The following is a 17788-nucleotide window of genomic DNA, read 5'->3' on the forward strand; positions in this document are numbered from 1 at the left end:
ATGCACTGCAGAGGCCAGCTAACATCAACAGCCTCAAGGACCCCTGCTGAATATCGCCTTTGTTTCATGCTGGACTCACTGTGTATTCTGTGTTTTTTTTCTGTGTTTGTGTTAGCTGGCATGTTTTTTTTTATGTGTGTGTGTGTTTCGTACTTTTCCGTACTCTGTTGTTCCATGTGTGTGTTTTCTACTGAGGGTGTGTCACGTAGTTCTTGTTTAATATCTGCTCGGCTGTGTTTGATTTTCCTCTCCCTGTGGCCGGGCAGATGGGAGCCTCTCTCTCCCCCCTCCCGAGGTGCTGGCAGGCCCTGCTGGTCAGGTCACACAATGTTAAATACAGAGGAAATATCAAAACACAGCGAGGATACTCCCTATGTCGTTCTCTTATTTACCAAGACAGTCACACAGAGGGGCAACCAGGGTGTGTGTGTGTGTGTGTGTGTGTGTGTGTGTGTGTGTGTGTGTGTGTGTGTGTGTGTGTGTGTGTGTGTGTGTGTGTGTGTGTGTGTGTGTGTGTGTGTGTGTGTGTGTGTGTGTGTTGCTTCCTTATCATGACATTCCTCTGCGGAGCAAAATCCATTGCGGGAAGAAGGGGGGGGGGGGGGGGTGCTGAGAGCTGATAATGGCCTGAGCAGTCATTGGTTGGTTTGAGGCATTCCCATGACGACACTCTACCGTCCTTACCGTCGCAGCTAGAGGTGGGCGTTTCAGTTTCTACGGCCTGTGTGTTTTCTCTGTTTCCAGCTTGTTCCACCATTAAGTGTGTGTGTGTGTGTGTGTGTGTGTGTGTGTGTGTGTGTGTGTGTGTGTGTGTGTGTGTGTGTGTGTGTGTGTGTGTGTGTGTGTGTGTGTGTGTGTGTGTGTGTGTGTGTGTGTGTGTGTGAGAGAATATTGTAAAAACCAGCATGATGCCTGCTAAGCGCTCCTGTGTGGGCACAGAAAACGGGTAACACAGACAGATGTTGTATTACACAACGCATGTTGTACCTCGACAAGTGCCTTGGAAAAGAAACCCTCTCTCTATGCTGATTGGCCTATTTTCAACCCACCCTAAGTGGCGAGATGGCTGGGCTGCCAGATAAACTCTCTTTTACATTATCGCTGTCCTGGGCCCCATCCCCGACCCTTGAACAGAATTAGCAACAATGACCCATGCTCCATAACGAGTGTGCGTGGGGTTAAAGGTCAAACCCAGCTGTAAGATAGCGCTGTCCTCGTTGGGGCTGGTAACTGCTGCTCCTCTCCCCAGGCACAGAGCACGAAGTGGGGGCTGACTTGTCATCGGTTTGCCACGGGTGCTGCCCTTCACAGTTAACTCTAGCTAAGCTTGAGCCCGGTCCCAGAAGGCTCTGGTTAGCGCCGCCCCGTGAGCTCCCAGTGGGCCCTCCGAATAAGTCCTGAATGGAGCCAGAGGGGGGAGAGAAAGGGTACAAATGGGATTGACTCTGACTCTAAACGACTTGGTCAGATATAGTCCATGGCCAACTTGTAAAAATGTTGACATGATGAATAAATAATGTCATCGTTTTTTTGTGTGAAGACATTCTTACCCAGTTATCAAGTGTTGGCGGCCATTATTCAAATCGAAATGGAAATGCATTCTGTGATGCCTCTTTTACTTTTACCTCACAGAACCGGCGTCTGCATGATACAAGCCATTCGTAGTGCCAGTCTATTGCCAAATTGTGACGCACGCACAACCCTGGTAAAACAGAGTGATAGGCGATGGGGACAATACTGAGACAGAGCTTTAGTATGGCCGAGCCTAGCTGTGTTTCTGGGTCAGTGGGAGCCCTGCTAGGCCAGGCAGTGGTGCTAGACAGTTCTTTAGTTCTTGGAAATCATTTTAATTCTCCTAGGACCAACACCTGACCTTAAAAGCCCTGCAGGAACCCCTGACTCAGAATCTCATGTGTGATGCGTTGCTTTTCATAATTAGTGGTCACGATATTTGTCTAGCATAACTATTAGGACAGGTTATGAAAAGATCAATTGTGTTTTTGTGTTGGATAGGGAATGATGTTGTGACATTTTTAGACGACTTTAGCTGTGTGGAACAGGAAATATTAGGGGTAGGAGTATAATTATTACCGAAAATAATATTAGATGCAATTATTTTTGATGTTGGGCTGGTCCAATTCATTTAAATTGATAAAAAGACAATAAATTATCCAAGATAAAAGGACTTGATTTTAATTTGGTTGGTCAATTTGTTCTGTTATTATGCTGGTCAGAGTAGTCTGAGTCGGAGCAGTTCTATTCTACCCCTGGTTCTGTCAGTGACGGGGTTAGGTGGAGGATGAGTCCCTTGGTGGTTCTCCACCCTCCACCCTCGTCCCTTCATCCTTCACCAGACACCACGGAGGAGGAAACATGGCTCAGATTAACATTTTAATCCAAAATCCAGGATTACGATTTGTGTTCCGAGCCTCGCTATTATAGCAATAGCTGTCGTCTGATAGTTGATGGCTATATGGGGTGTGTGCGTGCGTGCGTGCGTATGTATACCTGTGCATTAGTTCCTTCCAGGGAGGTCTGGGTTGCTGTATGACATCATGGCCAATTTCTGACCTCTGTGATTTGGGTGTCAGCAACATCGGTGACTCAGACCTGCATCATCACCTTCATCACCACCACCATCATTGTCAACATCCTCTGCCTTGTGGCCGGCTATCCTTATCCATTACACACACACACACACACACACACACACACACACACACACACACACACACACACACACACACACACACACACACACACACACACACACACACACACACACACACACACACACACACACACGTTGGGACCCAGACGCGCGCTTCCCACATGCAGCCCTGTCCTCTCCGATCAGCCTCGTGTTGGGTGCAGCCACGGAGCTGGAGTCATGCGTTGTGACTTGCAGGGAACAGCTGGGGTTGCTCCTGTGTCCGCGGCCCACCTTGTGGGGTGAGCCCGTCGTAGAGGCTATGCGCTATGTGTTCGGTAAAAAGGACGCATATACACGCACAGAATGTGTTCCTGTTCAGATTATTTCGCAAAGCAGATCCCATTTTGTTTCAAAGAAAATTGTGTAAAACTAACCTTAGAATCTAACCCACATATCGGAGAATGGTTGTTTACCTAAGGAAGTCTTTCTTATGAGGGAAAATGCATATTAAGCTGGTAATTCAAATGCAAATATAATGAGTGTAGGCGCAACATTTGCATTGTACATTGTGAAATCAAAATACAAGGTGCTTTGAACAGGCTAATGGTGCCTGTGTTTCTCATGTTGTTTATCAGTCCAATGTGCTGCTGCCCTACCTGCGGGATCCAATGGGAGGCTAGAGATTTGGTTGCCATAGATAAATGTGCTCTAACGATGGGTGACACTATGGTGAAACTAGGGGAGGGGTCTATCGCCATGGTGATTTTCTTAGGCGATTATAATTAGTTTTAGCATTATATATATTGTATCACACACACACACACACACACACACACACACACACACACACACACACACACACACACACACACACACTTCTATTCTAGTCGCCAATGCTGAGATGTTGCTATTAATAGACTTGATTGCCAAGAGCCGGAGAACACTTGAAGAGATTAAATATTTTCTATTGAAATGTGTCCTCCTTTTCCCACAGACCTTATTATAGCACAGTCTCCCACTGTTTTCTGGTTAAGAAAAGATTGTTTTCTGCTTGAAAATGACGGGTCGGAGGGTGTGGTTGTGGATTAATCCGGGTCAGAATGGGCAGAGAGCGTGTCATCTCTGTCTGTGGGGAGGAATCAGAGGGGAGCACACTGACAGGACACTGTGTCACCCGGTAACACTCCCTTGCAGATATTTCACTGAAACACACACGGCCACATTGCCATTGCCCCTACAAAACATCTGGCGTGTTGGTGTGTGTCCCCGTGTGTTTCGGTGTGTGCACACATAACTACTTCTGTTCTGCACAGATGTTTGTTTTGGTAGCTGGTGACACATACGGCGGAGTGCAGTATGGGAGATTTGAGCGCTGCAGTGAGACCTCGCTGCTTGGCCGATTCCCACTGTTAAAGGATTAGTTTTGTGTGTGTGTGTGTGTGTGTTTTCATTCCCCCTGCAGTACAACCTGAAGCTGGAATGTTAAGAAATAAAAGCAAGTATAACATTGGGATGATAAAAATCCTGAAGGGATCAATTTTTTCATTTTCTTATATCCTATACTTATGGATGATCCACCTGCTCTGTCTGAAAGAGAGTGGTTTCTTTGTTGGGGAGAATGTAGGAATTGTAAAAGTACAAGTCAGGATTTTTATATCCTTGAAGCTGCTGTTGGTTTCAGGGCTTCAGTTTGAGGTCCAATTGGTTTCCTACCTTCTAGACCTGGTGGCTTTCTACAGGAAAGAACTCCAAGACTCTCTCCCTCTCCCTTTCTCCCTCTCTCTCTCTCTTCCTGTGTCGCGGAGGAGCTTTTGTTCGGGGATCTTAAGCAAAATGACCGTTACACCGTACAAGGATTTTTCTTTTCTTTGGAAGCTGGAGCTGTTTCCTGCAAACAGGAAGTGGGTCTGTGATGGTGTTTCCTGCGGGTGCTGTCGTTGCCCTTAGTTACGAAGTGATGATGTCACCACAGCTGAGCTCCAAATACCCTCTGCAGGCACCTGGCTTTACTCCTCTCAACTCACATTGTGCAACAACACTCAGACACCTAGGTGTTTGGCATTCGATAAGAACATGTCAGATCTACTTGATTAATCCTGAACGGAAAATCAGGGTGACACAGGTGTAATAGCAATGTAAATGAAAAAGGTGAATGTAAAGATCATAGACAGTCGAGGTAGAGACATTATTGACAGTTATGCAACGCTACATTATTGGAACTATACAATATTGACCATTGTACACGACTGCACAATCGCCTGTGCAGTCCCTTGTACTCAGGAGAACAGATTACATCATTTTGGCACGTGTGTGTGTGTGTGCGTGTGTGTGGTGGTGCGCATGTTGAGAGAGAGCAAAGGAGACCTCTCTCCCCTCTACTTCCTGGTCAACTCTCGTAACAGTGACCTTATCCAAACCCTTCTCACTATTGGCTATAAATTCATGGATGTGCTACACAAGGTCATGTAGTCAAGTAAAGTGAATTCAGAAGACGATGCCTTGATTTGTCAGCAGCGCAGTCAATTTATTTTTTCTGGTTTATCCACCCACCTTCCTACTTTTAGCATTACAAAAGTCTGTGTGTGTTTGTGAGACTGTGTGTAGTTGCAATTCCTGGAGAATTTAATGTGTTCGGTTGCGCCGGGTACACCAGTAGTATTTTCTTGGTAATCAGATTGTTTCTCTAAATATGCTTTGAAATTGGTTTTGTGCAGCTACAGAAGATTAACCAGTTTATAAGGCCAGTAAATTCAATATTGATTAAGCCCTAACAGCAGCTTTATATCTAAACTGCTTGAGCGGCCGTGTATTGTGTGTTTTCTATTACACAACTGTATTTGTTGGTAGGAATTGAAATGGGATTGGACCCCTCTCCCCCTCTTTCGTGACCCTGGATGTAATATTGAAATGCTGCGGGTTAGTGCTGCACGATTAATCGAATCGCAATCGCGATATCAGCCTTTGCGATTGTAGAACCGCAAAAGGCTGTGTTTTTTGTTTTTCTAACCCCAAGTGCAAAAAAGAAATATATATATATAATACATTTTAAAAAATGTGTATTTTCTTATTTATTCCATTTATTTTATTTAGTTGTAGCATTGAGAAAACCTAAAAAAAATCTGCAGTACTGTACACATTTTTTAGTTTTTGTATTTTTTTTTGCTAGTTTAAGTTTGTACAAACATGGTAAACATTTTAAAATGATCAGCCATCTGTGTGCATTTTCCTTGATCACCATGCAAGTAGACTCATGACACCATTTGTTTATTATATCGCAATCGCAATATCGTCCACAATAATCGCAATATGACTTTTTCACCAAATCGTGCAGCACTACTGCGGCTGACCGCGGGCGACCACAGCCTCTTCAGGAATGTCAGTGGCTGAATTCCTGAATTTGCCTCATGCAGTGGGAACTGGTCAGATTCTGGATGTGTTTGGGATTCAGTGTATGAGGGACATCTGCATCACATTATATTACATGACTATACCTGTATCTTTCCAAGGTGAGTCCGCTAACCTTGTACACCAGAGATGTCATCTGCGACTTCCTTGACCAGATGGATGGGCATTGGGCACAGGATGGATTGATAGATGGACAGGGAATGAATGGAAGACAGACACAGAGTCTGAATGATGGATTGAGAGAGGCCAGCCAGACCGACCAACCAGAAAGAGGGATGGAGATGCAGCCTGAGAGGCTGAGCCAGACCGACTGAGAGTCAGCTGGTCAGAAAAATCAGTGCAGTCGCAGCCAGCCAGCCAGCCATTCTGTCTGTCTACCTTGAGGAGTTTTCAGAGATGTGTGTGTGTGTGTGTGTGTGTGTGTGTGTGTGTGTGTGTGTGTGTGTGTGTGTGTGTGTGTGTGTGTGTGTGTGTGTGTGCGCGTGTGCGTGTGCGTGTGCGCGTGTGCGTGCGTGCGTGCGTGCGTGCGTGCGCGCGTGCGTGCGCGCGCGCTCTGGTCCCCTGCAGCCAGAACATGCCGTCCTATCTCCTCTGGACTGCAGTCACGTCAGGCTTGCATGGCTTCCCCCTCTCCGTGCTGGGATTGAGTCCGGGCTAGCCCTGCACTGCCCTCTTCCACAACACGAGATGCTCTTGTTTCGTGTTGTTGGAAAGACGTTTGGTGGGGGTTTTTGTCCAGCAAACTGTTTGGGGGCTCTTTGATTCCCGTCGTCTCACAGTCTTCTGGGTGATTCTTCTGAGGCAGTGAGAGAGCTCCAGGCCGAGGGGGACAGAAGGTGGAGGCATCTTGACCCGGATTATATTTAACAGGACTGGCGGTGAGCAAGGTCTGCTCATTCTTTCCATCGCAAAGCAAATATAATAAAAGAAAAGTTATTATTATCATCGGACAAAACGATACCTATCGATACTTTTCATGAAATATTGAGTCAAAAAAAAGAATGCAGATGATGTTAAAACAAGCATTCTTCATTGTATTAGTCTTTTGTAATTTTCAGATACTTTAGGTTAGGTTTAATACTTTGTCGATCCCTGTGGGAAAATGTTTCCCTTGAAGTCCACCCATCCATGAAGCACGGCTAATGCCAGGAAAAAAGGGCATTGGCAGTAGAGTGTACAAAGTTACAACTTCCATTGTGGCTCTTCCTATGGAATACAAGGTGTGTGTGTGTGTGTGTGTGTGTGTGTGTGTGTGTGTGTGTGTGTGTGTGTGTGTGTGTGTGTGTGTGTGTGTGTGTGTGTGTGTGTGTGTGTGTGTGTGTGTGTGTGTGTGTGTGTGTGTGTGTGGAGTCTCCCACATGCACGGGGCAACATCTGTGTCCACAGCTGTAGATTTCAGAGGTTATTTTTAACAGTGAGCGGATGCACCCAAATCTCTTTAGTTAATGTATGCAAACCTTACATTTTGTGGTTTTAGGAAGTGATGCATTAAAGAGAATTATGGCATTTCATGACTTGGGATTCGGGGGATTTTAAGAGAAACGACAAACGAGTATGTTCCCATAGGCTCATGAGGTGGTGTTGTCCTATACGTCTGATTGGGGGCCGACCTGTGGCCTCAAACAGAGCCCCTTGTGGGAAAGAAGAGGTCATCAAGGTCCCCTCTGGGTTAATGTATCATTTCCCATGTTGGATGCAGCTTGTGGAAGTTTCACACAACCATGCTCTCTGGGCCTCAAACACCCCCAAGGACAAGGTCGCCTGGGGCCTCTTTATCTGTCTGCGTCTATCTGTTTGTGTCTGTCTGCCTCCCTGTCTGCCTACCTGTCTGTCTGCCTGGTCGCATGAGCTGCTGTTGTTCTGTGTTCGGCAAGCCTCCTTTGGTTGGTGTACTGTAGAGTAAATGGAGGGATGAAGGAATGAGTGAGTAAACAAAAGGAACGTATGCACGGATGAATGGATAAATGAACCTCCGCCTGATAAAGCTTTGAGAGGAATGTGTCTATATGGAGAAGAGGGGGGGTGGGGGGGTGGGGGCGGTGTTAGGCTTGGGGGTGCATGCTGGTGTAAATGGGTCACCCTCCCCTGCTCCTCAACCATTTACCCCAACACAATACATGCCCCCAATTATGGACATAAATAACATCCACACAGTGGAGGCCGGGGTCAGAGGTTAACTGGGTTCTGTACAAAGCCACAGGTTTAGATGTTCACACAGCCGGAGGACCCACACAAGATGACAGACCTCATAAGGGTGGATGGTGGGGATATGGATGACCCCAGGCTGGATCTGATTGAAATAACAATAACAATACAGCTTAAAAAGACACTTATGGTGGACTTTCAGGAACTATAAAACGTCCACAAATGTGCCAACTCAAGAAATGGCCAATCACTTAAACTTTAGCTTGATCGATATTATTATTGTATCTATATGGTCTGGCTAGTTAGCATTAGATTAGCAAACATTCATTTATATGGATTGGACAGTTAGCATTAGGCTAGCCACAATATATCTGTATGAACTGGCCAGTTAGCATCCCATTAGCATTAATCTGTGAACATTCATCTCTAAGGAATGGATGTGCCAGGCACTGGTATGTCAGGCTGGTCTACCTCCCCTCCTTCCTGCTGCTGCTCCTCCCTTTGTTTTCCACTCCTTCGTCTCCAGTACTCTCCTCCTCGCATGCTTCAAGGGAGTGCTGCCTGGTGACTCAAACCCTATCAACCATGTTCCAAGCAATATTTCACTTTATGGATGCTCCTCCCTGCTATTAATGTTTCCACGACAGGTTGCTGTCCTAAACACCCTGAGCAATTTAATTAATCATCTTTTTGTTCGAATGGCCCAAATTGTTTCAGTTATTTTCTGGAGATCAAAAAGTAGTTAAGTATCTTTTCTAAAGTAAGAGGGAAATTATAATGGAATGGATAGACGTGGGATATGTTTCTCAGGATTGAACCTGGTTTGATTGAGACGGTTACTTCTGGAAGGTTCTTCTCCTCAGCAGAAAGGGGATCTCCACTAAACCGTGTGGGGGTAAAGACCGTTATTAGGCAGCTGATGACTGGTGTGGTCCTGGCACCTTGAACAGGTTAAATACGGTCGTTGGTGAGGGCGTAGGATTATAGAGTTGGCGGGAGTGTGCAATTACAGGGAAAAGAGCTGGTGATTTACGCAGCGCGATGTGTGTCGGTGTGTTTGTGTGCGTCTGTTTTTTATGAGGTGAAATGGTCCCTTGGTGTGAGCTGTTGCTGTGATTAACCCTACACCTGCCCCCGACCCAGCCCAAGACACACACACACACACATATTGACTCATCAAAATGTATATACTTTACCTTTGACTAAACCGAATAAACAATATTTTCGAGACTTAAAAACACTTTTATCTTTTACCGAGCTGAATTAACAATATTTGACCAGGCTGAAAACACTTTTACCTTTTACCATACTGAAAAAAAACAATCTTTTACCAGATTGAGTAAACTGTCCTTTATCAAGCTGAAAAAACAGTATTGTACCAAACTGAAAATGTTATCTTACAAAACACTTTTACAACCAGTTAAAGGTGAGCTGAAAGTCAGACAGACCCCTTGTTCAACTTTCAACTTGGTATTATAAGTATCTTTCCAGTTGTATCTCCTGCCTAACCATAACATTTACGATGGGAGGTTCCAGAAACCCCCAAAAACATCTCAACAAAGTCCATTGCCTAGCTATCGTCCTCCCTTCCAAAATGATAAGTTGTGTTGCGTTGTGGCGGAGCGAGGTCTCGTCCGGGGATCACTTCCAGGCGAGCAACACCCGTCAGGCTGAAGACACACAGAGAGAAGGATCCGGAACAACGTGTTAGCCCGGAAAGACAAAACAAACCTAGCAGATGACTTCATCCCTGTCAGTAGGAGTATCAACGCTGAGGGGGGGGTCAAGACACTATACCAGAGAGAAAGGGAAGTCTTAGCCGATCTGGCGTTTATCTGGCACTGATCGACTGTTGACCTGGTGTGATTGGTTCACCTGACACGACCCCCCCCCTGCTGAGCTCTGCAAGGCAGTTTACTGTTGTTCAGCAGGCGTTCATAATGCTTCCTTGTTTAGTGGAGTTAGGGGGTTTTAGCGTGCCGCCGAGAAAAGGTTTAGACCAATCAGGGAGTTGTACAGTCCACAGCACGAGGGCCAGTCAAGCAGAAGCTGCTCTGTGTTCCAGTTTTATGTTTGTTTTTTTTGAAGTGGGTTTGGCTGAATTTGAATGATGCACTCCTATTGGCTGACTGCCAGCCAGGTGCTCCTCTTCCATTTGAAAACAAAGTTTCACCAAACTGACCGAAACCATTTTTGGCAGACCTGTAGTTTAGCAGAGAATACGAATGAAACGATCTTTGTAGGAAAGTGTCTACGCTGTTGCAGTGTTGTTGTATAATTGGGGGGGACTGTCTTGTCTTTTGTCGTGATGTAAAGGGTGTGAAGGTCTGACTGTATGCCGTTTCCTGTCTTGTTTTCCAGGGCGCTGCCATGGAGGAAACGGTCATCTGGGAGCAGCACACTGTCACTCTTCACAGGGTGAGAAACCTCTCTCTCATTCTTTAATATTGTCTGCCTCACACATTCTCTCCCTCTGCCTCTCTCTCTCTCTCCTCTCTTTTCACTGTAATACAATCTGCTTCCTATTAGTACATTGACTATCTCTCGCTCTTTCTCTTCTCTTTCTCTGTCAGTCTGCTTGTAGGTCTCTCCGCCTCTGTCCCTCTCTCTTTCCTTCTGTCTCTCTCTATAGTCAATTCTTTATTTTCTCAGTCTCATTCTCTTTAATTCAGCATGACTTTTTCCACCTAAATACACTATACCTCTCTTTCTCCCCCTCTCTCTTTCTCTTTCTCCTATTTCCAAACTCTCTCTCTCTTGCTCTATTTCTGTGTTGCCTCAGGCCTATCTTCCTTGCCTTCTGTGTCTGTGTGCACAGCTGCATTAGGTGAATGTTTGTGTGGGAGCGGGGGAAACAATAGCCAGGGATCCCAGATGGCAGGAAACGGGTTTAAGGAAGACCGAACTCTGCGTCTTACTTCCCGTCTGTGTCCCTCCGCTTCCTGTTGGATTGTGTCTCTCTCTCTCTCACACACACACACACACACACACACACACACACACACACACACACACACACACACACACACACACACACACACACACACACACACACACACACACACACACACACACCCCCACCCTTCGCACTCCCCTGTCACAAAGACCAACTCCTCTCCTTAATAACGACACCATTAGTGCAAATGATTGTGACGTTTCGTTATCGAGTTAGCAGCCCGTGTCTCACTTCACAACGTCTGTCCCTGCGGGCTGAGTGAGGCGACACCAGCCTCGTCTTGTCATTCACTGGGCCGCTGCCACACGGCAATCCGATCCCCGCGCCCATACCCGGGTGAACCAGGGTGTCTTGGCAGATAATCCCTGGATACAATGAGCAGGATCTGCGATTCATTCACGAAATTAGGTTGATAGTTAAAACGTTTTGAAATGTTTTGGCGAACGGTGTTTCAATTCATGCACTTTTCAGGAACACAGCGTGCACTGTTCAAGGCATGGTGGGTTTATTTGTGTGGAACCCCTCAAACACTCAGAGTGCTTATCAAAGGTCTGAATCACATTTGAAAGGAAATGAAAGGATATACAAATAAAAATGTATAATATAAGTTTAACAAGGTAATAGAATAAACATGTCGGAGCAAGTAGACATACATTCTTAAAAAAAGCTGTGGCAAACGGAATCGATTTGACCCCTATTCAGTAAAAAGTAACATAAATAAAAGCTTGCTTATCGTCAGATGATTAGTTAACGTTCCCAGCTGTCAAGTGTTTAGAGTTGGAAAAGGAAAGGGGTATAAAGTGGCCAGGGTGATGCAGGGCTGGGCGTGGCAAGGGAGAACCTGTCTAGACGGAATTCTCACTCTAATCTAATTACCAGGAGCTTTCGTTTGTGGCTCTGTGTTGTCCCCGTGTCTGGCCTGTTGAATTCCACACTCACGCGTACACATGCCCGTTCCCTGCTGTCCACCACAGGAAGAACCTATGCGTTTTGATTATTGTTGTCAATGCTTATGTCAGAGTCGCAGAATTTTTAATATTAAGTCTACTTTTAGGGATTGAGGGGTTCCCAACTCCTGGCATGTTTGTGGAGTTGGGTGAGAGAGCGGGAGAGGGGGAGAGAGAGAGAGAGAGAGTGCACTTCTAACATCGTCAATCAAATGTGAAGTATCAAATCTCAATCCTCTTTTTACTCGTACACACAACTGAGTGTGATTGTTTGGCATCAGTAGAAAACAATGTTTAACATCAAGTTTCTTTCGACAACGATTTTGATGCCAAAATGTATCCGGTGTCCGAGTGATATACAACACCAGTAGTGTTTGTGCATCCTTCTCATAGTTCTGACCAAAACAAAATCTCTAATTCTATCAGTATTTATAGAGTGTGTGTTTGTGTGTGCACTCGCTCTTGTCCTACCCAGGCTCCAGGGTTCGGCTTTGGCATCGCCATCTCAGGAGGCCGGGACAACCCTCACTTCCAGAGCGGAGAAACCTCTATCGTCATCTCAGATGTCCTGAAGGGAGGCCCCGCAGAGGGCCAGCTGCAGTGAGTCTCTGTCTGAAGGGCCCCTGAGCTCCTGGGTCCCTCCCACAGCAGCACCACTGTGCTGCTGTGGGAGGGACCCAGCTACACGCCTCTCGAAGGCTGCCTCTGCTGCAATGTGCGTCCTTTTTTGGGCTAAACGCCAATCCTTTGTGTGCGTCATTGTACATCACACCATTACAACCACCAGCAAAGACGAGGGGATGGCAAGATGGGCTGTGAATTAATGAATAAAATCATGAATGAATAGATGAGTGAATTGCAGAAGCCGTTCTGTGGTCAAAACCAACACTTCTCGGGTTGACCTTGAAATTCCTCTGCTGTGAATGATCCCTTTTCTTATCTATAAATCCATAAATAAATGTGTAGATAAAGGAAAATATAACTTTAAGTTCTAAACTCATTGCATAAGTAAATCCTTATGGGCAAATGATTAAGGTGTAAACCGCAGCATTCATCAGAACAAAAGTGAAAAAAATAACGAAATGAATGAATACAATGGACTAAACATCTGTATCAGCAAGGGGAGAAAAATCATATTGAACACCGTCCATGTCAAATCTTGAACACAAGGCTGTGCGTTTGTCCGGTGTTTCCAGGGAGAACGACCGTGTGGTCATGGTCAACGCCGTCTCCATGGACAACGTGGAGCACGCCTACGCCGTGCAACAGCTCCGCAAGAGCGGGAAAAACGCCAAGATTGTGAGTTTTTCAACCACACCTCATTCAAACCAATACATTAAAAGTGAAATGGTGTGCAAGCCAGTAAAGGAAGGGCATGTCGTTGCATGACGCGTCACACTCATCATGACATCACGTTCTAGTTATGTGACATGTAGAAATGCATTAGGTCACACAGCAGTTAAAACATTGAAGTAGCCGGGTTGATCATTAATGTCCGGGAAGGGCAATTCGTTTTGCAACAGTAGTCATAGTAGCAAAGTGCCATACAAAACAAACAATACAGGGATAACCCTCACATCATCACCATCGAAGATAGCGCACATGCAAATCAAGCAGGACCAGGAAAAGACACACTAGGATTAGAATCAAAGAGTAGATGCATTGTGACATTCATCGGTAGATACACCCCACGATGCTTCCAGTTGTACTGCAGTTGACATCCTGTATCAATTTGCGATAAAGCTGACAATATAACACAAATACCACGAGTGGAAGAGCAAGTAACGATTCCCTTCCCCTTTATTATCTATCATTGATTGATGAACTCGGTCTGGGGCGAGTGTGTGTGTGTGTGTGTGTGACGCGGCCGTGCTGTCTCTTCCTCAGACCATCCGCAGGAAGCGGAAGATCCAGCTCCCGGTGTCGCGGCCCGGCGACCGGGAGACCATGTCGGAGCACGAGGAGGACGAGGAGGAGGAGAGCGAGGACGAGGAGGGTTACCAGGGCAACCGGGCCCAGAGCGCGGCGTACGGCGGGGCCGGGGCCAGCGGTGGCGGCACAGCCCGCCGGCAGGAGCGGGAACACAGCGCGGGGCGGCGCGACCGCAGCGCCTCGCGGGACCGCAGCGTGTCGCCGCGCTCGGAGCGGCGTTCCCAGGCCTCCCTGGGCCCGCCGAAGCCCTCCAAGGTCACCCTGGTCAAGTCCCGCAAGAGCGAAGGTGCGTGTTGGCGGTGGGACGCCCACCCAAAACCTTCAGGAATAATCCACTATAATGCACCGTTTCACAAAGTGCACGGGCATGATGACGTTTCTTTTGTTTAAAGTTCCCATCACATGCCACCCGGTGTGGTGTGATTAGTGGTGTGATTAGTTCATGCACGGCCGCTATAAATTAGGCCTTACAGATCCCACCCGTCACAAGTTAAACACTATAGCAGTTCTTCAAGTCAAGCCGTGAAACAGCACCCTCTCTGGTGAGCCCAGGTCACTGTGATTGTTTATGTTTATATCGCTGGCCAGGTGATGTCTCTGCCAATTAGACCATGCAATTGCACAAGCAGGTGTCTGATGCCGAGCTGTGCTTGGTGTGGTATTTTGGCTACTTTCTGGTGCACAGTAAGCCTCAATGGATTAACAAATAAAAACAAATGACTGTGGTCTGTAAACATGGATTACACATCCTCTCCTAGTGAGGCAGCACTGGGGACTCACTCATGGCTACACGACAACGCTATGTGTGACAAGCTCCTGAACTTGAACATGTGTCGATTCTCTCCTCTAACATGCTCTTGGTATCCCCAGAATATGGACTGCGCCTGGCCAGCCACATCTTCGTGAAGGACATCTCCCCAGAGAGTTTGGCCGCGCGGGACGGAAACATCCAGGAGGGGGACGTGGTGCTGAAGGTGAGCTTCCCCTACCCGGAGGCCTCTCTGCTGGGCTGGGGAGTCACCATGCTGAGGGAGGAGGTGGTGGTGGTGGTGGTGGTGGTGGTGGTGGTGGGGGACAACCAGGGGTGAGCCAGCCATGAGAGACAAGTCACTTACTGGGGTAGAGGAAGAGCAGCTAATGCAATGGAGCCATTTTAAAGTTGTGAATCGTTTCCATCAGTCGGAATACGGCCGTGTGTGTAGTATCTGTTGTTATGTGTGGGTTTCTGGGGGCGATGTAGTAATAGTAATGTGGTGTGTGTGTCTGTGTGTGTAGTCGGTTATTGTGTATGTGCCGAGTGTCGCCCACTGGGTGAGCTTGGAGGTCATTGGTGTGCCAGCCCACCAGTGGGAATACCAAACATTCCAGAATTCCTTTGTTCCCGGGCCGCTTGTTGCCGTGGAGACTCCATTTTAATCATCATTAAACAGTCACTGTACCCCGTCTCCACAAGGATAATACATAACCATAAATCAAGTAGATTTGGTTCCCGTATTTCTTCATAGCAGTCTCAGCTGTTTCTAGTCTAAAGCTGTTTTGTTTGCGGTAATCTGGTTAAGGCAGTGTGCATTACAACACAAGGCTAATTAAGTAGTAATGCAGTAAACCAATAATACAGCAGAATTTAAATGTTTTGTTATTTGCCATATACTATTGACATAGTTATAAAGTATACAAAGTCAACAGATTTCAATTGTCAATAGTGGGACTAGTGGACTATGAAGAAAAAATGAACTCGTCAAAAATGTGTGTGAATGTACTTTCAGAATTTTGAGTGGCAGGCAAAAAAATTCGGCCACGCCCAGAATTTGCGGCCGACTTGTTGTACATGCCAAATGGTCAAATCTATAGTCCATTTGCAAATGGCAGATGTTACAAAATACAATTTTACACTTTACATTTTTTTTTAAGTGCTACATTCCTCAACGGTGTCTTTCACTCCCCCAGATAAACGGCACCGTCACAGAGAACCTGTCGCTCGTGGACGCCAAGAAGCTGATAGAGAGGTCAAAGGGCAAGCTAAAGATGGTAGTCCAGAGAGACGAGAGAGCCACGCTTCTAAACGTTCCTGACCTCGACGATAGCATTCCATCAGGGAACAACTCTGACAGAGATGGTGAGAGAGCTGTGTGTGTGTGTGTGTGTGTGTGTGTGTGTGTGTGTGTGTGTGTGTGTGTGTGTGTGTGTGTGTGTGTGTGTGTGTGTGTGTGTGTGTGTGTGTGTGTGTGTGTGTGTGTGTGTGTGTGTGTGTGTGTGTGTGTGAAATATCAAGTCTCTTAGCTTAGCCTGAAAGTTTGGGAGAACTTTGAAGTTTTCTGAACTAAAATTGTATTCCATATTTTTCTGGATGTCCTAACCCGTGTGTGTGTGTGTGTGTTTCCAGACATCTCTGAGATCCATTCCCTGACATCAGAACATTCCAACCGCTCCCTTGGGAGGGGCAGTCGCTCCAGGTCACCTGACCGCTCAGACACCCACGACCACCCCCGCCACTCCCCTCGCCAGGTCAGCAACGGCAGGTAAGAGAGTAGCGTACACATACACGCGCGCGTGCACGCGCGCGCGCACAGACGCACACACAGTCTCTTCCACACACACGCACACTCTTTCATGCACACACACTCTCTCTTCCACGCACACACACACACACACACACACACTCTCTCTCCCACGCACACACAAACACTCTCTCTTCCACACAATGGTACTTAACCATGAGTAACAGGAAAGTACAGACGCTCACACACACAGAAGCTTGCACACAAAAATGCATCCAGTGGTTTAATACGCATATTTACGTCCACTAACGAATGGGCTCATTGCAATAAAACCCACAGCCACTGACTCAACAATACATCTGGCACGCCTTAAACAAACCATAATACTAACAATACTTGTGGTGCGGTAGTCCATTCAACAGGACCAGCAGGTAGGAGTGATATGACTAATGATGGGTTCATGCTTTTTCTCTGACTCTTCTCCTCCCTTTCCTGTTTCCTTGATCTGGTGCACCCTGTCAGTTGGCGGCCGCAGTAAGTCTGGATTTGTCACCTTAGGGTAGATCCCTCTTGGTCTAGTTTAGAAGCCAAAGAGCCCTCCCCTGCACCTAGGTGATAACTGTAGTACACTGACCATAGCCTAGTCTTTCCCGAGCAGAACAGAACAGGACTGTAAAAGCGGCTATCAGTTTCCTTAGACCTGATAACAAACTTTTGATGGCCATTGTTCCGTTGTCGTGGCAACACCCACCACTGGGAAGTGTTGGGTCAATGTACTATAAACAGCCTGAAGGGCTATTTAGGGGGTTCATTTCAAACAGATGCAAACCAGAGAAGGGGGGGGAACTTGTGTCAGCTGGTGTTTTGATTGGCTGTATCACCCGTTGCTGGTGTTGTGATTAGCTGGAATAAAATACCGGACACTCCTGTCCACCCCTTGGATACTTCATGATTCATGGATGGTCAACTGTCTTGGCCAGGATGGGTACCATGGATCCATCCCCCATGAGACCCGGGTTCAGGACGTTGATTCTGCCCTCTGCACATTCTAACTGATCAGCTTCACCATCAGCATCGCGTCTAATGAGCTATTAATCAACTCATCGCCGAGCTTCAAGTGTCGACGGCGAACGCAGGCGTCAACTCACCACTTTGACGGATAAATAATGACGGCGTTCTTCTGTACATTCAATGTACAGAGTTTTGTAGCGCTTACTGTGGCGTCTTTGTGACGGTGAGTTGACGTGACGCT

General features: G+C 46.6%; 1 protein-coding gene across 11 annotated transcripts in view; it reads left to right on the forward strand.

Moving 5' to 3' along the window:
- tjp1a (tight junction protein 1a) overlaps window positions 1–17788 on the forward strand; it is an 83000-nt gene that overhangs the window by 37467 nt on the left and 27745 nt on the right. For 6 of the 11 annotated variants that reach the window (XM_060071726.1, XM_060071731.1, XM_060071735.1 and 3 more), the window contains exons 3-9: window positions 10565–10621; window positions 12582–12706; window positions 13303–13405; window positions 13994–14324; window positions 14909–15012; window positions 15986–16154; window positions 16422–16557. In XM_060071726.1, coding sequence (XP_059927709.1) covers window positions 10565–10621; window positions 12582–12706; window positions 13303–13405; window positions 13994–14324; window positions 14909–15012; window positions 15986–16154; window positions 16422–16557 — 1025 coding nt within the window. Of the gene's footprint in view, window positions 1–10564; window positions 10622–12581; window positions 12707–13302; window positions 13406–13993; window positions 14325–14908; window positions 15013–15985; window positions 16155–16421; window positions 16558–17058; window positions 17071–17788 lie in introns of all 11 variants that reach the window. The other 5 variants (XM_060071733.1, XM_060071725.1, XM_060071727.1 and 2 more) reach the window with 1 other exon arrangement.

This window comes from Gadus macrocephalus, chromosome 14 (assembly GCF_031168955.1).
Source record: "Gadus macrocephalus chromosome 14, ASM3116895v1".
Classification (NCBI taxonomy): Eukaryota; Metazoa; Chordata; class Actinopteri; order Gadiformes; family Gadidae; genus Gadus; species Gadus macrocephalus.